At 39.5% G+C, this 23,202-nt stretch overlaps 1 protein-coding gene across 17 annotated transcripts in view; it reads left to right on the top strand.

The window, feature by feature from the left end:
• The window catches only part of MAGI2 (membrane associated guanylate kinase, WW and PDZ domain containing 2), a 600,602-nt gene that overhangs the window by 113,284 nt on the left and 464,116 nt on the right, over positions 1–23,202 (top strand). For all 17 annotated transcript variants that reach the window (XM_033162889.1, XM_033162886.1, XM_033162885.1 and 14 more), the window contains one exon: positions 8,455–8,571. In XM_033162889.1, coding sequence (XP_033018780.1) covers positions 8,455–8,571 — 117 coding nt within the window. The remainder of the gene's footprint in view (positions 1–8,454; positions 8,572–23,202) is intronic.

The following is a 23,202-nucleotide window of genomic DNA, read 5'->3' as shown; positions in this document are numbered from 1 at the left end:
TCCTCTAGTAAACAATATACTTCAGAGGTACTTAGGTCCCATGCAAAGAAGGTGGGAACACTTCTGTATATTGATTCAAAGTTTTGATTCTGAAGATCGCGACCGGCAGCAGAAGAAAATCAAATATAGAATACATGTGTGAACAAAAAATGAAATATTTAGTACCTACTTGTTTGTTCTTTTTATGCATCCATTTCATTGATACAGTGGCAATGTGGGGGTATATTTCCTTTACTAGAGGCGCATGTTCTTCCTTCAAGATAGCTTGAAAATATACAGTATGACATAAACCAAAGAGCATTGCTGCTCGTTTTTTTTTTAAATAAGAAGTAGCAACAAAGCCATTCTCAATGTACTTTATGTGTGATATTAATACAACTTGCCCTTTTACATTATATCTTTTAATCAGGAACACGCATGAAAAAAATACAAATATAGTTTCAATTAAACTTTGGCTGTTGATCAAAACAATGTTCTATAAACTTATTCCTCCTTTCAACAAGCTTCATTTTTACAACTTTTATTTCCTAGAACAGTGGGATAAAAAGTGGAGAGTCCAACTAGGGTACAGTGAAATATCCAGGGATTAGGGAAGGGCCACCTGTGGTTTAAGTTATTTGGTGCTTCACATCCTCTGAAAGACTAGTTTTTGGCTTGTTGTTTCAGGCCCAAATCAAAGCTGGTTTGGCTCTAATCCAGAGGCAACACAATGTCTGGAGGTTTGCTGTGCAGCTGCTACTGCTGCAGTAATTACATACTTCTATGGAACAATGCTTCTTCATTGTGTACCATAAAGGAGACAATCTAAATAGGACTGTTAAAACTGCACTGGCCATTTCTACAGCTCAGGTGCCAGCCTTTGCTTCTTCTTTGTGCACCTACATCCAATATACAATTACATCTTGTTAATTGAATGTTTAAACCACCTGGCTTTCACTCCAGCAATTTCAACATAGGTGTCTTTAATCCATACATGAACAAAAATTCTAACAGCTTTCTGTATATATAATTTTTTCCCCTTGCTGAACAGCTATAATTGTCCCAACTACATCTTTTAAGATAATCACCCTGGTTGTTTATTTTGTAGCTGACATTTGTTTCTGCCACATATACAATTGGATCACCTAGCTTTATACATCTAGGTTGTGCAAAGCTCAGATAAAAACAGCCATGAATTTTGAAGGTCAAATCATGGTGCAATCATAAATGCTAGCTTGAAATGTTGTTTGCTTTGTAAACACGTTTTTCAGAGTCTTTGGGGGTCAGTATTGATGGCTTTTTCATTCTTGTTTGGGGTTACCAACAGGTTCTACAGCAGATTGTTGCAAGAGCAATATCTATTGATATCATAGAAAAGCTTCATGGGTTGATATCTGCAAATGCAACAAGCGGCAAAAGAGCAGACCGGGTCATTTTTCCTTTGTCAATTGGAAACACCACTCAAATTTCTGCTCTGAAAATTTTGGGAAGGCTTTGCTCAAATCTTTGACGGAAAACCCAGGTGCAACAGTGACTTTAAACATTTATTGACAATATTATCACTGTACCATATGTTACAGGATATGGTTTTTAATGCACAGAGATAGAAAAGAAAATGTGTTACTGTCACCGGTAATTCAACAGCCTCCCAATATTTTTATTGTCCCTTGATGTTTCTCACTAGTGTGCTATTTAAATTAAGTAGCAACAACTGTTGAAAATGTCATAAATGCTTAATGAAATGCTTAAGAATATTTATGATCTCTACTGCGTATTAATTTTTAGACAATAGAGTGTGGTACCATATGTCCTAAGGCGAGAACTGAATCTCAGATCATTTCTGTTTTCTCCTGTTGCTGGGTTTCTATGGATAGAGAATGGAGAGCCAGCATAGAGTAGTGATTAGTGTGTTAGAAATGGATTGGGAAGACCTTGATTCAGGATCAGCTCACATGATGTCTCAGAACCGCAGCCAGGACCAGCCCAAGACACCTGCGGCAAACCACAAAATGGCACCCACACACTCCACCATGGAAGAAGGGATCCACATGAGGAACAAGGGGGTGAGGATAAAGATCTATATTGGGAACAAGGGTGGAATAAAGATCTACACCAGAAAGGGTGGGGGACCAGCAGCACCTCCTATACTGTATGCCAAGAGGCTGCTGTAGACACAGCAGATCTGGCCTCCAAGGAAGGCACCACAACCGTTGCTGCCATAGCAGCAGCAGGTGATGCATTCCTTGGAGGCTAGATCTGCTGCCCTAGGCAGTTGCCTCACCTTGCCTGCTGGGTGGGCTGGCCCTGGTTGCAGCCATAACCTCTTGGCAGTGGAGTCACCGTTGTTTGCTGAGAGGGCCACATTGGCAAAGCCAATCCATTGTTCCTGCTGGCAAGTCCACTCAGCCTCAGGTCAGCCTCACCCCTATCCCTCCCAGTCAGCAGCACCAACTCCACTAGTGGGAGACTTGACAGCCATCTGTCAGGAATGCTTTGATGGTGTTTCCTGCTTGGCAGGGGGTTGGACTGGATGGCCCTTGTGGTCTCTTCCAACTCTATGATTCTATGAGACTATTGCTGCAGCTCCACCCTTCCAGGTAAATTCATTCTGCCTTGATCTGTATTTCCACTGGCTCTCCATAAAGCTCATGGAATTAGGCACACTCTCGGCCTAACCTTGCCTTTCATGGTTGTTATGCTGATGATAAAATGGAATGCCCTCGTAAATGCCATTGGCAACACTTGCAAAAGAAAGGTGGGATATAAATGTGAAAAATAAATACATTTTAAGCAGCAATCTTGTTTGTTCCTCTATTTCTGATCCACAAATACTGTAGCAGTGTTTTCCCTAGAAGCAGAGAACGGCAGTTGCCTTCATTCCATTACTGTGACTGTTCTGGGGCATCTTCCCTCTGCCCTTGTAAGGCCATGGGACCAAGAGCATTTATTTCTAAGAACGGGCTAATTTTAAGTACTTTGGTTTTAGTCATTTGCATTTGCCAACAGGGCTAATTAGAGGAGCACTAGGAGTCTTAACTGTAACACAACCAGAACATAAGTCTTTTAAAAACACAGAACAGCTGGTTCAAAACTGCTGAACTCCACAAGATTAAGTTAATACAATTTGTCGTTGCCTTGCTGTGTTTTTATGACGACCAGGGTTAAAGTCTACCCTTACAACATTATATAATATTGCTTTTTTGGGTCAGTATCTGAAATGCAAATTCTGGCTATCTCTTTTTGTTATGAATGTGTACAATTCTGTGCTCCACTGTAAAGACACCCTATTCTACTGGATAAAACGCTGCCTAATATTTTATTCCATGAAGTTTATCATGTAACTGCATAAGTAGTAATGGGAATATTAAAGCAGAAAATATTACAATAGAAAGCTATTTAAAAATCTACTATATTTTTCATTTTTACATTGATGTATGACTCAACATTGTAAAATATTAGTGCTTATTTAATTGTATTTTGACTGCACCATGTTCATTCTAGGCTAATAAGATTCATGGTGCCAAAAATGGCTTCGGTGGGCTTTCTGAAATGGTAAAAACGCCATCTGTCTGATTGTTAGGCTGTTTTATTGTGATTTTTATAGGGGCGTTGAAACCATATATAGCAACTACCTCCTTTTTAAAACAAAAATTATCCAGATCTATGTATTCTGGTTCTACCTGTTGATTCACTTTAAAGTAACGTTATTTTGTTAGTGATGTTTAGGCAATGTCCTCTTAAGAGTGGGGGTGACTACAACATCATACTTCACAATATATTTTACAAATGCTCCCTTCCATATGAATAAAGGATGCAATCCTATACCTACTTACATGGGAGTAAGTCTCATTGAATTCAACATGACTTACTACTGAGTTGGCATGAACAAGATTGATCACACATAGTAAATGTGGGCAAGTTTACCCATTTTTTACATAAGTGCTAACTAGGAGTTGCTGCCTCCACTTGCATTGCATGCCAACTCCACCTGTCTGCCACCCACCAACCACCCCCCCCCCGCTGCCCACCACTCTCCCTTTATACCTGGCCAACCTTTTACACCTTGCCCAAACCCATCATCCACTCCATGAACTCCCAACCTCCTCCCCATTCCCTCACAGTTGGCCCAACCCCCCTCCCCTTGCTGTTTACTGCACAGAAATCCTCCCCTCTGATAAATAGTACTAAAGAAACTATAGTTTATTGCCCAAAATTAATGTTACTGAATATTTTTGATAATACCATTAAAAATATATTGTCAAAAGGGTTGGTCTTATATATGATCTTGGCAGCAACTCAATGGAAAACAGCCCAAAATCTTACCCTGGATGCTTGTAACTGCTCACTCTGGAATAGAGCTATATTGGAGACAAACACACTTAATTTGAGATTTTGACAAGGACTGGAACCTCCAGATTCCTTTTATATTATATGGCATTCCTTTATAACCTGTACAGCAGAACCATCATTTTCAAGACAAACCTCATCACAAGCCTGGTGTACACACACACACACACTCGCAATAAAATCGGCACAGAACCAGCTCTTTCATTAAAAGCTGCCAGTACCCCAAGCTGTTGGAATAAGAAAGTATTTGGCTGCCAGTGGAAGGAAACAAAGAGGGAGCCAATCTAACTTCTCTACGCAGGGAGTTCAAAGTCTGGGAGAAGCCACTGATGAATAGCCACATGAGGTGTGTTCAAAAGACAACTGCAAAATAAAAGTCATTTAACCTTGTTACCTGTTTAAAATGCTTCACGTGCATAATGAGATTCTATTTACTTAGGCAGGTAATTTTTTTGTTTTTTAATTTTTATTCATAATTTTCATTTATAACAAAAAACACATTTCAATAATCATTCAACAATAATTCTAACATTTTAAACCTCGACTTCCCCCATCCTCTTTTTGCAGTTCCTTAAAGTTATTTCCATCTTTCTCTGCATATCCCAATTGTCTCAACTTATTCTTTTAATCATCTGTTGCAAGTTTTTACAGTAGTCCTGCTAATATCTTGATCTGTTTACAATTTGTTGTAAATATTCAATAAACCATTTTCATTCCTTAATAAAAAGTTTGTTGTCTTGATTACTTATTCTTCCAGTAAGTTTCGCCATTTCTGCATATTCCATTAGTTTCTGTAGCCATTCTTCTCTAGTCTTCTTCTTTCCATTTTTGGGCAAATATTATTGCGGCTATAGTTGCATACATAAATAAGTTTCTATATTGTTTAGGTAGCTCTGATCCCACAAACCCCAGAAGAAAAGCTTCTGGGTTCTTTTAAACAAATTTTATCTTAAATTATCTTTTTCAATTCATTGTATATCATTTCCTAGTAAGCTTCAACCTTATTGCAAGACCATCACATATGGGGAAAGGTACCTTCTTTCTCTTTACATTTCCAACACTTACTCGGTTTTGATTTGTACATTTTTGCCAATCTACTAGGTGTTAGGAACCATCCATATAACATTTTCATGTAGTTTTCTCTTAAACCATAACATGCTGTAAATTTATATCTGTCTTCCACATGCCTTGGTAATTGATTGTTTGTTGTTTTTTGAGTGATAAAGTCTGAGTAACTTGTGATGTTCATTCCTCAGTCAACTGCTGCCTGCTAGCCATGTGTGGTGGAATACTGGGGGCATCATAAACTTCCTCTGTTTTTTTGGCTTGAGAGCTGTACATTTTTAGGCCTAGATAGTCTTATTTTGTGACAGGTTTTGCTTCTGTTCACGGATAATATGGAATAAATGTTTCACCTTGCTGTTGACACTTGCAGCCCTGCACAAGAAGTTGCATTTTTAATATGATCATTATGGTTATGCATAACTAATGTTTAAGAAAACCATGTTTTCTAAGGCACATGACACAAGTTGCTGAACCACAAGCAAAGTATTTTTAGAATCCCAGTGAAAATGGAATTGTTTCACTTCAGATCTCAATATACCAGGGGAAATTGTTCATGGTTGAGATGCAATCAATTATATTCTCAAAGTAAAAAAAAAAAAAGGGGGGGGGGAGGCATACCATACTAAGTTATGTTCACAGAGCAGCTATGATAAAATATGAGTAAGTAGAAGTTCACAAGCCATCCCAAATATATTTTATAAGGGCATATAATAAAAATGTTTTAAGGCTAAGTAATATATCTGCTGTGAGAATAGCAATAGAAAGAGCAATGTTTGTTTTATTACCAGCCTTGAACTGCAAAATAAAACTCAGCAATAATCCCCCATCTGGAACATCTGCGAGTTACAAAAAACCCTACTTTTATAATACCCTGGGCTAAAGAAAATTATAAGCCTTGTTGTGTTTATCTCTTGCCATTTTCTCAGAAATACAAACGATTCTCTCTGGTCTTGGATCTTTTAATGAGTTACAGACTGTTTAATATCCGTGTGTGTGTGTGTGTGTGTGTGTGTCTCAATAAAGTGTCTTATTACAAGCTTTGCAGAAATGGACTAAACTAGAATATACAAGAAATATTATAAAATATTTTAAAGTGCTTTTATAATTGACCCGATATTTAAAATTTTCAAGCAGTGCAGTTTTTAGTTTGACCAAGTTTGGATTATATTGGATTTTCTTCCATTATTGTATTATCTGGGGATCAGGAAAATCTGAATTTAGCAGGGGGGAAATGGCAGGCATCAACTTGGATGAGGAGAATACCACATGTGAACACTGCAAAAAGGTTTAGACCAACATTTATGAAATGTTCAGAAAACTCACCGTGCAGGGCAAGGGTGTGTGTGTGGAGACCTTAACTGAAGTGAGCAGGCAATATGCAAATAGAACTGGCTGTTCCAGTGGCCAAGTGAAAATAAGATGGGACTCCCAGAGCTTTGATAATTGCATAGAAGAGAAAATTTCAACAGGTGCGGATTTTCTTTCAAGCCACACCTGCTGAAATTCTCTTTGTGATGCAGCTATTAGGAAAACAGGATTTTTAAACTTGGTGCCAGTGTGGCACACGGCATGCTTACTCCAGTCCTTTTCAGAGGTCAGGAAGCATGTGCATATTCTGAGTGGTGGCAGTGAGAGGTGCAGGAAGAGCTTCTAGTCTTTTCAGCCAATCAAAAGGGCGGCTAATTGCAATAATTAGCAGAACTTTCTTTTACTGCAGTCTTTCCCCAGAGCAAATATCACTGGAAGCATGTAGTACCGGTAAATTAGCAATCATAGAAGACATCAGGAAGTTTAAAGTGAGGAATGGACTGAGGTTGGGAGAATGGCCTAGTCTGGATACTTGTGGAGATTGATATACAAATGCAGTGTACACAATGTGCCAAACATATACGATACTCAGTTTCTCCAAGGTCAAAAGATACGTTTAACAGTACTTTGTTTATTTTTTGGTTGCTATTTTGTTAATGCTGTTAATATTGTTTCATAATTTATAATTGCTGTATTGATTTGTTAATCATATAATATGACTTTTGCTTTAATTGTGATGTGTTGCTTATTTTTTTAAGTTGCTACTTGGTTCACAGTGTTTTATACAGTGTAATTGTTTCACGGATAGTTAATTATTCTCTATGATTTATGCTGTATTTGTGACATCATGTATATCATGTTACTATCATTTATTGCTTATTATCTGTGTTTGAATTCATTTGAATGAAGAACAGCACAGAAATGTAATGAATCAAATCAAAACATGCCTTTGCCGTTTTGGTAACAAAAGGGTTACATGCTGGTGACATACTGTAAATGAAAGGATATTTCTTCACTTTTCGCTTGCTCCGGACATAGAGAAAATATATTTTAAAATATATAGTTGCTGATGTCCAAAAAGCACGTGGACAAAGTATGCTTGAGTCAGGTTCTTCTACTTGACTTTAGGACAGTTGTTCACTGACCCTTATCTCAAGTTCAGGCCATGCTAGGCATGACTAACCTTGCAGTTGCAACTGTGGAGTTCACCTTCCAGCTAGCCTGAAGGAACTTGGCAGGGTATCATCCTATTTGTGAATAATAATCCAGACTTCAAACCTGAACACCTTGACCCAGTTGGGCAATATCAGCAAAGGAAACCTGAACTCCAATCCTGTTTGTGTGTGCAGTTCCAATTCAGTATCTGTATTTAGATGAGGATATTCATGTGCTAATAATTAAGCTGCTAATACATAGCCCCGCTAGAAAATTATAATAACACCAACCAGCTGTTTGGCAAATGGTGATGGGGTAGCTGTATTTACTCTGCCTGGCTCACACTTCTCTATCAAGCAGCTGACCCACATCATTTCTAGTTGTCCAACAAGGCTACATGTGCACACACATTTGAATACAGGTCACAGCCTTCTTCTTTGGGATCATGGTTATGTGTAATTTAGGATGTCAATAAAGGAAAAGGAAATAGTTTGATTCAGTTATAGGTAAAGCCAAATATTTAATTGAAAAGGAGGCAATCTAATTGATCACACTTCATATTTTATTACTAATCAATATGTGTTTTGCTAACTCTACCAGGAGGCATTGTTGATAAGGATCTTCGTCGCTACCTCAATTTACGGTTCCAGAAGGGTTCAGTGGACCACGAGCTCCAGCAGATCATCAGAGACAATCTCTACCTCCGAACAGTGCCATGTGAGTCCATGTTTTGTTTTGTCACATGAAACTACAGATTCTTATGGATGCATTGGTAACAGCAATACTAGGTTGCAGATGGAATAATCTGAAAAATTTAGCATCCATCCAGGCTGATTATTATTGAATTTTTGCATGGAGAGTATCATGAATGAGTAATTTGCAGGCCTTTGCTGGTGTTGAAAATTCTGTTTCATTTTGCAGCTGCAGTAAAGAGAGTATTGCCTGGAGCAAGTAGCTTTATTCTATATAAACAACTAAATATGATCCTCATATGGATTGCTGACGGAGCCTCTTAATAGCTGTAATTTTTGAATGCATAGAACATCATTAGTGATATCATTTGAGAGCCAGAGTAAGGTCTACAAGTTTTTAAATGTTGGCAAAAAGAATGCAGTTTGGGAAATGTTGGAAATATGTATGTGGAATGACATTTCGTGCTGTTTTTTACATAATCTCAAGTGATTTTCAAAGAAAAATGTTAGTGTAACTCTGAAAAAAATTCCAGAAGTGTGAAGATTCTAGCTTAAGATCCACCAGGCTCAGCTTGGTTGAGCTTGGGTGGAGGAGGTATACCGTCTTATCTCTGGCTAAACCATGGATGAGGGAATTAGGCCTGCATACCTCTGCTGCATTAGTAACCTCTACACCAGAGATCTGCTGGATTCTAATCAGCTCATCCCAGTGGGTCTTGGCAACTCTTAGTCATTTGGGCTATATATGTTTCTCTCTCTCTCTCTCTCTCTGTGTGTGTGTGTGTGTGTTTGTACATGCACACAGAGATACACACACCTATTAATAACATTCTACTAATCCATTTTTATATCTTTTGTTGGGAGAATGCCCAGATGGCTGGTATGCATCTTAACATTAAATTATTAAACATAAATCTACATTATTCTGATGTCAAACGGCACGGGGAGGCGTGTCGTTTTTGTACAGCTGTGTATACAGGAGCTGATTTGTACGTCAATGAGAGAGACCGTGGAGAGGAAAGGGCATTAATTTCAAAGCTAGTTCCCATCATAGATGGCTTGTGAACTGAGGTGGAAAGTACTGTGGTAAAAGTAGAATGGAACAAAGAACAATTCACAAGAAGCTGTGCTAGAAGCTACTAGGATAGACTAGAAAGGGTGACCAAGAAGTTGTTTATACTGATAAGGAAGGCTGCCAAAGCCTGGAGCATCAATCATAACAGATTTCAATTACTGTGATAGTGACGTGAATGGCAATGGCAAGGTTTCTAAGTAAGGGTGCACGTTGCTAGAAATGGTGTTAAACCTTTTCTCGCTCCTCAGTTTATCACAAGCTGTAAACCAGAAGCAAATGCTCTAGAGAATCACAGGGCTTTCTTCCAAACCTTTTAAAGTATTTTTGGGCAAAACATTCTCACAGTGTTGGACTTTTAAAATGAAGGTTCAGTTTTATAGATACTGCTGATAAGAATGCTGGTGATAAATTTTACCTGAAATGAAGGGAAATGCAGGGTTTTGTAGAGTGGGAGAGGGCAATGTGTAACATAGGCTCACGTGCTCAAGACTATACTTAGACAATAGCAACTGCTTAAATTATTGCATCCCTTGATTTTAACCACAGGTCATGTTAAACATGCTTCCCTTGTACATTGTGTGTGAACAGTTGTAATGGTATAATACTGTACATTCTGCACTATCATATAGCTTGTACTGTTTATTTATTTAAATGTGTATTGAGGCCGAAGTTGAAATCTGTATTTAATGCTTCATATACTTTTCAGTCAGCTATGAGTGAATGCTGGTTTGATAGGTTCATCAGTAATGGTGTTGAAGTTTCTGGGCTTTCCTCCAGATGGCATGGCCTCTGCTAATTTATTTTTAAGGGTATACCATATATATCAAAAAAACAAAAAAGCATTTCAGGCATTCCTATGTGTTAATATTTTTATGATACAATTTGGATGGCTAAGGTAACCCTTGAATGGTGGCAGTGGACACAAATAAAATAATAAGGTGCAAAGAAAATCATTGACGCGTGAAAGCATTCCATGCAGTATTGCAAAAGCATTGTAGCGAAGCCTACGAGGGCCGTAGCCACTCAAAATGTAGAGGGTTTGTGCATGACCATCAATTAGGTCCTGCAGTGGTCACTTTTCAGTTGTCTTGGGTGTATATGGGTGCATTGCTTAACTGGGAGTGACGTTCATATGATCTGGCAGTTCCAAATGGGCCCTGTATCCACAGCAACGGCTGGCAGCACATTCCTCGAGATGCTGCTTTCTCAAAGCTACACACTCTTGCACTCAATTATTTGAGGACTTCTCTTGTGTATATCTTACCCAATCACCTGTCTGCCCCATTTGTGAATAAGTTAATGGTGAGGGAGTCTGCCCATTACACATTACGCTTACTGTGCCTTACAGACTGAAGCAGTTTTCCTCCAAACCAAGTTTTGATACCTACAGTGAGTCAGGTAGTGAAAGGACTGAAGGGCCACTTCCTGCAACTTCTTTGGTCAGCTTCAGCCAATGGGTTACCCTTGCTCTACGCAGTTACCGTTTACATTTGCTAGAGGTAATTAAATTAGACTTGGAGAGCAACCACAAGCATCTTATGCACCTTGTTCATTCTAAAGAAGTGAGAACGAAAATGTCAACCCATTAGGCAAAAAGGTGCAAAACTCTGTCCTTTCCTCTTCCCCTTACCACCTTGTGCTCTGTAGATAGAAGCATTCTAAGGGTGGGTGGCTGTCAGTAAGGCCCTAGGGGGAAACAACATAAGCAAAATATGTGATTCTGTCAATAGTCTTATAGCCACCGGGGTAATGTGTAATTTGCAGTGAACATGGGTAGCACAGACTGAATTGAACCTTCGTTTTTTGTGTAAACGTAGGATTATAAATGTTCTGCTTATATAACCAGCCAAGAAAAGTGAGGTTCTCATGTAAGTCACATCTTTCGCTATTTCCCCAGTGTTTGTCATTCGCCCTTGTCATCTCCCTTGACCATTAAGGTGCAAGATGGTTACATCAATAACGTTCATGATATCTAAAATTTAAAAACTAGCCATACCTACTAATGTTCCTTCTTGTAATGACTTCAGAACTGTTTGAATTGACAGGTGTGCCAGTGCTCATGCCACCCACAAATTATGCCCATATTTGCATATATGTTGTGCCAAATTCAAATTTGGGTCCTCTTTTGTGGGTAGAGCAGAGGGACATGAATCAGGAGCCACAGACACACAGAATGTCAACAGTTGAAGCGTTCCCCACTATAATGTTTTTGTTCGAGAAATAGCTAAACCTGTAAAATTTCTGCCTGTCACACAGCTGTTAAATGCACAATAAGGCCACAAACAACTCAAGTTCCATTACTGAAGGTATTTCATAAATTGATCTTAGGCTACCAGTGCTACAAACAGTGCAAAACCGAGTGGGGGGGCGGTGATCTAAGATTTACAGCAACTAAGGTTCAGATTTTATGCTTGTAAACTCAGTAGTAAACTTGTTGGTTTAAAAAACCACCAGTGTATTGGAAGATCATTATTTATTTAAACAGTTACTAGTGCAGGTCAAAAAGTCACCCTTTTAATTTCTTTTTTTTTTTAGCAAAAAGGATTTGAGCTGTTGACAAAAATATGTGCATTAAGTATTTGTGCCAACAGCTGCAATTTATTCTCCTATTTTCTCCCATTGGTAGAAAAGCAAGGAATTACCCCCTCACTCATGTTGATTCCATAATTAACTTAACAGTGTCTCCAAAAAACAACACATGAACAGACTAGTTAACAATGGTGGGCTATACTATTACTATATGGTTCTCATTTGCTGCTCTATCCCAGCATCCCAGCCCTCAGCAATATGAGTTTAACAACACTGGGCTCACGCTCTCTCAACCACAATGCATCCCCCTTGCCTTGGGTTATGAACTTCAATTGCACTGGGTGGGAACCTCCGGTTGGCAACCCACCAGCACGTGGGCAGGGATGGGGATACCAGGTCAGCAATCAGGCTGCCCTTATCTCAGTGCACACCAGCCCCCAATGTACAAGCATCCCCCCACATGCGTGTGACTGTGTACACGGGCAGCACCAGAAAATAATTAAATAAATCGACTCCAACCCAGAAATGGCAGGAGAGAACTTGTGGCTCATGGGGAGACCCTCCCCAGATCCCAAAGAGGATGTTAGAAGAGACGGGAGGTGCAGCAATTTAGCCTGCTCAGCCTCCCTGCCTAACAGCTGGCACATGGGGTAGCGCTGCTGCCACCACCTCATTCCCACATAGCCTCCAACCCAAGCTTCAATTCTAGTTTTTTTTAATGTGCAGTCTTTTTGGTACAATTGGGAGAAATCGGCAGAGAGGGTGTTTGGAGGCATTTTAGAGGCTGTTGAGTATGGGGTCCAGGAACATAAACCCTTCATAAGTTGGGGGGGGGGAGTTGCCTGTACTTTAATTACTAAAGTTGTAGCTATGTTTAACCTCCAATCTTTCTCTGACTATCATTGCTTCTACATGCCTGCCTCTCTGTGCCTGGTGTGCATAAAATAGGAGCTGCAGGGAGGCTGACCATGGCTGGAAAAGGAGACAATTGACATAGGTCCCAACACACAAAGAGACACAAACAAAGCATTGTTACTCATCCTGGGAGAGAAGTTGCCGTTGTTATCACATTTATTTATACTGCAATGTTCTCCTTCAGTAGAACTGGTATCTATGAACATCTGGGGTAAGTTGGTAGTTGAAACATTTGTAGCTTTCTACACGATGGCTGTTAGAGGACAGCAAAGGTCCTAAAGAAGCCTTGATGAGATAATTAATGTTATTGATTCCTTGAAATTCAATGCTAAGGGGCAGGTAACATAAAAGTCTAATAAAGTTCCTGCATCTGGCAGTGATGAGCAACAGCAGTGAAAGTAGCACACAAATAGCTTATTAAGCAGAGTAGATAGGAACAAACATTATTGTGTAAGAACTCATTGTGTTAGTTTTAAGATATAAATCTATTAGGGGTATGGATTCAGACTTAACGGTGGAAGGTTGTCCCGGAGGATCCTGCCACAGATAAGTGTCATTCTGTTTCATTAGTAAAGAGTGAATTAGGTCTAACATAAAAGCAGGACAGTCACACAGGATGGTTCTTTCCAAATGAGTTTGTTTGTTTGTTTGTTTGTCTGTTTTTGCTTTGGTTTTGATGATTAAACTCTTAGCCTCTAACTGCACTACTGGAAGTAGAGGGAAATACTGCACTGACCACCTTGGATGAAAGGCAACAAGTGTGAAAAACAAATAATGAGCTTTTAATCCTCCTTCTCCTATTCATGGTTAAGAATGTTCACACAAGCTGTAAAAAAATAATTGCTTAAATATGTAAACAAAGGCTGGGTAATAAAGACAGTGCTTTTAATAACTTTCTGTGCTCACATGAAGGGCTTAAGAGACAACCGAGTCCCTTACTTGTCTCTTACATTGGTGAAAAGGAATATGTCCCCCTTGAAGTTATGCAACTCAGAGCTCATCTCCTATCTATTTTGGAATGTTGTTTGTCTCTTTGTTTCTTTATGCATTCAGGCACCTCTTATGAGACCATAACTAGATTTCTCATGCTGGTTCCTGAGATAGAGGAGGTTTCCCCCCCCCCCCGTGTTTGGATACAGTTGGATTCCATTTTGAATCAAGATGGTGGACTGAACCTTTCAAAACTGCATTAATTTTAACCACTGATTTCAAAACAGCACTGATGTTTGTTAGTTAAAATTCACTCCAGAGCAATGCCAGTCACTTTCTACTAGGGTTGAAAAAAGTCAAGTGAAGACATCTCATGGGCATAACAGATCCACAACTAGATCTCCCAAGCAAAATAAACTCCAACACACACTGTCTTTGATTATGATGGCTCAAAGAAAGATTGTAAAGGAGCTCCATATGTCATAGGAAACAGATTATGTAATGACTTATAATAAGCCACTTTTGCCTCTTCCAATTATTTGAAGACTTTAGGCAAAGGATTATAGCTGCATTAATTGCACCATGGTTTATTGTGCCCAGACTGTGAAATGAGCACATTTTACCCTTTTCATTATTAAACATGTGCACCTACATATTATCAACATCAATACCTAATAATTCTTGCTTTCTTATTATGAATAACTAAAAAGGATTTAAAGGTTATCCTTTGCTTTTTAATTTTAGCTCTTGGTTTAACTGCAGTGTGAGATGATAACTCATAATCATAGGTTTCTGTTTTGCACAGTGGATATATATATATATCTAATGAGAAAGAGAGCTCACTTTCCAAAATATGTTTGAAATCAGAGCAACAAAGGGAATCCTAATTAAGGGAAATTATCTGACTGTGCAATTAGTGTTGAGGAAGTACAGCAAGATAGTACTGATAGGTTGGAAGTAGTAAGATTAAATTGGCACATCACAGCAGATAAGTAGCCAAATCTGGCAGGTTACAAATATGCAAAAACTGGCAGCATTGTTGCAGTTCATTAATGGCATTTTGTTTATATCTACAGACAGATATTGAAGTGCCAAGGTTTTTAAAGTTTGCCACATATTAAACAGATTGTAGACATTAACATGCCTAATCCTAGTGCTAGCGAAAGGATTTGGCGCTAGGTTGCTAGAAGACTTCTCCGGTTTCTTTCTTTGCTTCTGCAGATAAGACCTGGGCACCTGTGCTTCCTACTTCCATTCCTAATTTCAGTGAGGGCTTCCTGTGATTTATAAAATCAAAGAACTGTAGAGTTGGAAGGGACTGTAGAGTCACAAGCGTCATCTAGTCCAACCCCCTGCAATACTGGAATCTAGAACTCTCAACTTTACCGACTGTTCTCCTCGATGGTTTTCCACTGTGTTAGATCTCCATCCTGCAGACTCGATCAGGTTTCCTGAAGTCACAGTTTGAATTAAAGTATTTTATAACATGCAGTTTAGGATTCCCTTGATCTCCAGCCATATCAGCAAAACAGATTCAAGGTTTAAACATTAAGATAATATGCTGGGTTTTTTGTTTTTGTTTTTGGAAGGACAGAGAACTTAATTTTCTCTCTCTCTCTCTGTTTTCACTGTTCACTTTTGTGTCAATGTAATTACTTTGTGTGTGTTGCTGTCTAATGTATATGTTTCCATGACTTTAGATTATGTTGTGTCATTGTTTTAAGGCCTTGTCATAAAGCTGCCACCTTGTAAAAGTAATGGTTTGCTTTCAATACCACTAGATCCTGTCTTTAAAAACTCCAGTTTTCATTCAACAGTGAGAACTATGATTATCAGGTGTTTTTTTCTTTCCTTCTTGCTGTATGGCACCTGCATCACAGAATCCCACAATAAGTACCGGTAACATAAAAGCTGCGTGCCAGACTTGTGTTTAAATCTCTGTATTCTTAACACTTTTTATCTGGGGTTATAGATCTAAGATGAGATCTAAGATAAGAGCTGCTACTGTGTTCTAACTCCATTTTGGGTTAAACAGTTTCAGATCTGAACTACAAGTGGAATCTGCCAGTGGGCACACTTCAAATCATAGTCATAGTACAAGGAAAACACATACAACAATAGACTAGCTGAGATTTTTTTATAGTTAAAACGTTATCTCTGTAATACAAATGGCAGCTGCAAAGTTTCAACGTCCTTACAAACATGAACTTTTGTAAGGAAATCATTTCCTGTTGCAGTTAAAATACCCACCAACTTGCAGGACATATTCGGGAGAAGGAGTAAACTCTACATAGTGAAGTCCCTAAGACCATTCAATGGCATCTTGTATGTCTCCTTCCAGCAACTCCTGCAGCCAATCTGGTGCTTCTCAAATGGAAAATGAGACCAATGTCTTCTAAATGGTATAAACGCAACCAATAAATGTCAATAAACTTTATCAAAAGCAGTCTGCTTAGAATCAATTTTTGTTCCTGTGCTCAGTTTGACACATTTCAGCCTGGATTTCATCAGCTCTGCAATGCTCCACCTGACCACACTGCTGGCAGAATCCACTCCTAGGCCCACCAGCTGTGTCCTTTCTGTCCTTCACAGGAGAGCCCTTGAAAGTCATGTGAAATATTGGTCAGTATTCTCTTTTCGGTGCTTTGGCTTTAGCCTGGAAGTTATGAAATAATAATAAAAAGTATGAGAATATACAGAGTAAGGGGAAAGGGGAGAATTTGTTAGTGAGAACACAACCCTTCCTCTGACTGGGAGAATCAAGTCTCCTTAGCTGCCTTCTAGAAAAACTATCTAAAAGAACAGTCTAGCTGTGTAGTTGTAGTTGTAGTTGTTGTTGTTGTTGTTTTGGTAAATCCATCCTAGCCGCCTTCTGTGGGACATTTCAAAGTCTGAAATAGCATTGCCTTATAATTCTCCTAGAATAACATGGGAGAGCTACGAAACTGTTGCCTTGCTGAAAACAACGTGTGGGGAGGTGGATAGGATTTTACTTTGGAAGAGCAGCTGTGTTTGTGCATGACACAAAGCCATAAACTATGACTTTGTCATAAACAAATCCTCCTGTGCAGGAGCTGCGTACTGGCACACGTAGCCCAATTTGTGAAGCCGGGAAACAGACCATGGAGTGGCTGGCTTAGTGTTACATCTGAACTGGCACTCCTGGCTTGTTGTTCTTTAGTCATTTAGTCGTGACCGACTCTTCATGACCCTGTGGACCAGAGCAAGCCAGGCACTCACTCCTGTCTTCCACTGCCTCCCGCAGTTTGGTCAAACTCATGTTAGTAGCTTCGAGAACACTGTCCAACCATCTCATCCTCTGTCGTCCCCTTCTCCTTGTGCCCTCCATCTTTCCCAACATCAGGGTCTTTTCCAGGGAGTCTTCTCTTCTCATGAGGTGGCCAAAGTACTGGAGCCTCAACTTCAGGATCTGTCCTTCCAGTGAGCACTCAGGGCTGATTTCCTTCAGAATGGATAGGTTTGATCTTTTTGCAGTCCATGGGACTCTCAAGAGTCTCCTCCAGCACCATAATTCAAAAGCATCAATTCTTCGGCAATCAGCCTTCTTTATGGTCCAGCTTTCACTTCCGTACATCACTACTGGGAAAACCATAGCTTTAACTATACGGACCTTTGTCGGCAAGGTGATGACTCTGCTTTTTAAGATGCTGTCTAGGTTTGTCATTGCTTTTCTCCCAAGAAGCAGGCATCTTTTAATTCCATGACTGCTGTCACCATCTGCAGTGATCATGGAACCCAAGAAAGTAAAATGTCTCTCTGCCTCCATTTCTTCCCCTTCTATTTGCCAGGAGGTGATGGGACCGGTGGCCATGATCTTAGTTTTTTTGATGTTGAGCTTCAGACCATATTTTGTGCTCTCCTCTTTCACCCTCATTAAAAGGTTCTTTAATTCCTCCTCACTTTCTGCCATCAAGGTTGTGTCATCAGCATATCTGAGGTGGTTGATATTTCTTCTGGCACTCCTGGCTTACTTGTCTTCAAACAAACCAACAATGGATCAGACAGCCAAGAAGAAACCTTGCCTACAGATTGTGGTTTATTTTGAGAGAAACAACCCATGAATGTTAGTCCAGTCATAATACTCAGCCAGGAACTCTGTAGTTTGTTTCCCTGCTTATGTAATGGAAGAGTGAAACAGGAGTGATTGGACTGTATGCACCAACACCCAGCTCAAGCACAGGAGAATTTACCTAACCATAGTTTATAGTGTATCATTGGGTACAAATGTTACCAGTGAGAAGCAATGTAGCTGATTTCTCACAGCACACTGAGTGATTTCCAACATTAGTCATACCCATTGATTTCAATGGGTCTACTATAAGTATGACTAACATAGTGACTAACATAGGATGTCAGCCATTATGTAGTTATCCTGGATTTGTATTAGAGGACCTGTTTTCAAGCTTTATAAATTTGTGAGGATATATTGTTCTAACATTTACGTTTCAACATGATGTATGATTTTTATTCAGTTATATGGGAAAGCACACCTTCCATACTGACATGATAAACATGATGAATATATCATCACTCACCACTGACGTGTATCACCAGTTAAGATGGCAAGAGAGTAAAATCTGGCTTCCTGGGCATAGACTAAGTCAACTAACAGTTTTAGTTGTACATACAGTATTTCATAAATGAGGAGAGATGTTATTTTTTTCCAGTATGACATGTAAGTAAAGTTAGAATCATAACCTTTTATAAACCTAATACTTTAAAACCTAGAAATGCACATGCAACGTTTTGAAAGAATATAGGTCATAAGAACAGCTCAGAAATGTGAAATATAAACACTTGCGTTTCCCCTAGTGCTTTTAAGATAAAAATAAACCTTGCCTTGTATTTCCGGCTTTAAAAACCAAAAACCCTAGGAGCTCATTCATCATTTTCAAACATTTTCAGATGTTTCGGGCTTATTTTTCAAATAAAAGTGGCAGACTTCTCAAATGAATTCCATCCAAAGGTCTAAATCTATCTCCACTAGTATTAATTATGGTGAAAGCTAGGTCAGATTCACTTGGTTTATATTACACAGAAAATAAATTTTCTCGAATTTGAACTGGATTATTTACTGTTAGAGCTGCATGAGGATTTCAGGAAGACATCAGCAATATGTGGAACTGCTGGAGTCAGAGGGCTTGGCATATATGTGGAAGTATATATTTAAAATCAAAGTCTGAACTTCAAGTATCAAATAATAGGTAAGGCAGTGGGGAAAGAATATAGGTCATTATAAAAAGTAAGAGTTACTTTTACACACACACACACACGTTGGAGTTTGGTACAGAAATAATAATTTGGTAAGACTGCTAGCTGAAGGAATAAAGAAATTTAAAGCTTATAACTTTAATGCAAACAAATCCATTCTTAGGACAGGCTTGGGGTGTGGCAAAAAAGGGAGTCAAGAGGCTAACACACACACATGCTTGCTCACACAAACTGAACTTGGAGAAGAAGCAGGAAGGAAGTAAACCTGAAAAGGAAGTGATCTATTTAATGAACTAGCTACCGGTATGTCCTTCCCCAAGGTCCCTCGCCCCAAGTTCCAGAATTTTGTTTTTCTGCCTTTGCAACCTTACCATTGTTATCAATTACAGTTACAATTACAATTGACATCAAAACAGCAGTTTACTTAGCCTTAATGCCTTAATGTTCTCTTCTCCTACCAAACTAATTTTGATACCCCTTAATTCTGTTTTATTCACATAACCCATGCTTGCACCATCCCTGCCCCGCAAACCACCACATGGTTCATATGGGAAGGTTCCATCGCTCAGTGGTTGCTAGCCTAGGTTCAATCCTTCTCTAGTTAAAACAATATTGAATAGCAGATGCTCAGGAAGACCACTCCCCAAGACTCCAGAGAACTCTGCCTGTCAGAGACCACCATACTGGGCTAGATGGGCAAAATAGCATGACCTGGTACAAAGCAATTTGTTGTGCTCCTTCCAACCTACCAACAATTCATGACTGATTGGATGTCTTCCTGTTGGCAAGTCACAGTTGTGCATGCCTGAGCTCTTCGTTGTTTTATGTCTTTATTCTTAAATGTATGGGTATGTGTGATGTAGCTGATTACCCTTTCCGCTAAAGGTACTCCTTCGGTGCTTGAACTTGTTTATGTTTCTTCCTGCATTTTTCATTTCATGTTGACATATCTTTTGTGTCAGTACTACACCAAGCTAACCGCTTTTCTCCATTTTGCTCCCACAATCCTCACAGCAGCATATAGGCATCTTGAGTTTTATCTTCTTTAATCACTCCCCAAAGTGCAGCTGAAGCAGGAATTAATTTGATTCCTTTTTGCCCCTGCTTGCATTTTGTTAAAATAGTATAACAACTTTCCAGTGTCCCCTGGACACTGCTATAATGTTTGTAGCATCTTAATTTCCTTTCACTCTAAATTCCTTGTGGCGTCTTTAAAGATGTGTTGTACACAAGAGCAGTGATACTTCAAAGCTGAAACAGCCGCAGATCAATTTAGTCAGGTCCGTTAAATTAAAGAAAGAACACAAAACACTTCGTGCTGCTGGCCAGGAGGATTAATAAAACTGCAAGATTATACTGAAGAGGAGACATAAATAATTCTTAGAAATGACTCCTAGCCTTCGTGATTCAGAAGCAGTTTTCAAAAGTGCTTAAATATTTCTCATGTGCTTTATTTCTTTGTCCTCAATCTTGTATTAGCATACAATCAGAGCTCCATTTGTTTCGATCTCTTACTAAATTGCTTTGATTGGCCCGCTTGCCTGATGTTGAGTGTGATTCTGACTCTGATTGCTCACAATGCTTTTTCTGTTGTTTAGGGGAGCCCTTGTGATTGGGTTTGGATGTGGGGAAGTAGTTCAAAAATCTCTGGCATCAGACACATAACACTCTCTATGCCCAAGTAACTTAATATGATGGCTGTGGAGTTGACATGCTCTTGGGAAGACCCTGAAAACAGGATAGGATACAAATAGCCCCTTTTCTTTTTCAGGAAAGCTGTTTGCTTTCCATGCTGGGTGAGGAGAAAGAGAAGCCCCCAATTTAACTGCTCTAGTCTTCCAAGTATGTATGGAAGTGAGAGCTGGACCATAAAGAAGGCTGATCACCAAAGAATTGATGCTTTTGAATTATGGTGCTGGAGGAGACTCTTGAGAGTCCCATGGAGAGTCTCACTGGAAGGACAGATCCTGAAGCTGAGGCTCCAGTACTTTTGCTGCCTCATGGGAAGAGAAGACTCCCTGGAAAAGACCCTGATGTTGGGAAAGATGGAGGGCACAAGGAGAAGGGGACGACAGAGGATGGTTGGACAGTGTTCTCGAAGCTAGTACCAACAGGAGTTTGACCAAACTGCGGGAGCCAGTGGAAGACTGGAATGTCTGGCGTGCTCTGGTCCATGGGATCACAAAGAATCAGACACGACTAAACAACAACAGCAGCAGCAGCAGCAACAACAACAACAACCTCTATCAAGGAATATATAAACTGCCCTCAAACCCTGTAGAGAGGAGGGCAAGGAGTAAAGAGAAGAGAACTGGAGGAGGTCTGAGAGTTCAGGGTACAGAAATATTTGTGGGATAGTAAAAGAGGATGAGATGGTTGAGCAATGTTCAGACTCTGGCGTTATACTGACATATGGTAAACTGATGGTGTAGGCAAGCTTGTGAAGCCTATCTTGCTTGATATTTCTCTGAAATAATAGTCTATTTGCCCCACTCAGCCATAAACCTACTTTGGGCTGGTCATGGTCTCTAATTGTAAACTACCTTGCAGAGATGTTTTTGCAGTAATATTTTGTGAGCCCATTCAGTTGCTGCATTCCTACAACACATTATGTTCTAAACAATTTGAAAATAAGAAAGTAAAATAAAAGTATGTTTGCTTGTAAGATTATTTGAATGCAGAAGCCATTGCACAGGTCATTACAGGTCGTTTTCTTGTTTGTTATTTTCATGGTAGAAGAATATCTTATTTTTGCAAGTCAGGTCTGGCTCTAGCTAATTTTGGAACAAAATACAATAAGCTATGTGTCTACTATAATGGCTGTCCAGGGACAAATAACTCTTCCCAGGGTTAGTTCCATGTCCCTTGCTTTTACAATAAAATCCCAGGGCTAGAAAAGGATGCATTCATTTAGTTATAAATCCATTATGACCTCTCTACTGACATCTTAACATGTCTGAGTGTTACTTTAGTAACAGTATTTTCACCATGAGCTTCTTTTTGGTGGGAAGATGAATTCCCCAAAACAGAACATTTCCAGTTACAGATATGTCTTTTGTACCCACAAATAGATGAAGCCAGTGTTGTTGTTGTTTTCTAAAAAAATGTTTAGGGGTACTCTCATTTCGTCTGAAACTCAGGAAACACCGCCATTGGGGGTAGCAACAGAACAGATAATTCACCATGCTAATCAATGGAACTGACGATTCACCATGCTAGAGAAGAAAGTAAATTTTAAAAAAACTTTTAGTTTCTTCTCCCATTAGATTCACAAAATGTTTAGGGGTGTGCGTACACCTGCATTCCCTCAGAAAAAAGCACTGGATGAAGCTGAATGTTTGTCGTGGACCAGATATTTCCAGGATTATAATCAGGATACATCAATCTCAATATTCAAATATTCATAGTTCAATAATATCTAGGACAGGCTGCCTTTACTCCACGTGGTTGGAGTAAAAAATATAACTAGAAGCAAAGCGTAAGAATAAATGAACAGTTCTCCCAATGGAGGGATGTTGATGGTGGAGTTCCCTTAGGGTTGGTACTCGGACATCTGTTATTTAACATATTAGTGGTAAGCAGTGAGTGGCCAAGGTTGCTGATGGTACCAAGTTGTTAAAGGTGGCCAAAACAGAAAGCGAGTGTGAGGAGCTCCCGAAGGATCTGCCCCAACTGGGTTTATGGGCAAGAAATTGCAACTGCAGTTCAATGTAAACAAGTGTGCAGTGATCCATACTTGAGGGAGGTGGGTCAACATTTCTTCCTTCTTGCATTCAGTTCCCATGGGTCAGTATGTCTGACTGTCAACCAGAAGGTTAATGGTTTGAGCCCAGCCAGGAAAGGCTGTGGGCAGCATGGCTGCATCTCGTGGTGTTGAACCAGATGACCCTCGGGGTCCCTTCCAACTCTACAATTCTTTGGCTCTGTGGCTGGGTAACCTGGCCTAATGACAGAAGACCAATACATAGAGTTTCT

This window comes from Lacerta agilis, chromosome 10, assembly GCF_009819535.1.
Source record: "Lacerta agilis isolate rLacAgi1 chromosome 10, rLacAgi1.pri, whole genome shotgun sequence".
NCBI classification, from domain to species: domain Eukaryota; kingdom Metazoa; phylum Chordata; class Lepidosauria; order Squamata; family Lacertidae; genus Lacerta; species Lacerta agilis.
Note: the sequence above shows the minus strand (reverse complement) of the source record. Positions and strands in the feature narration are given on the sequence as shown.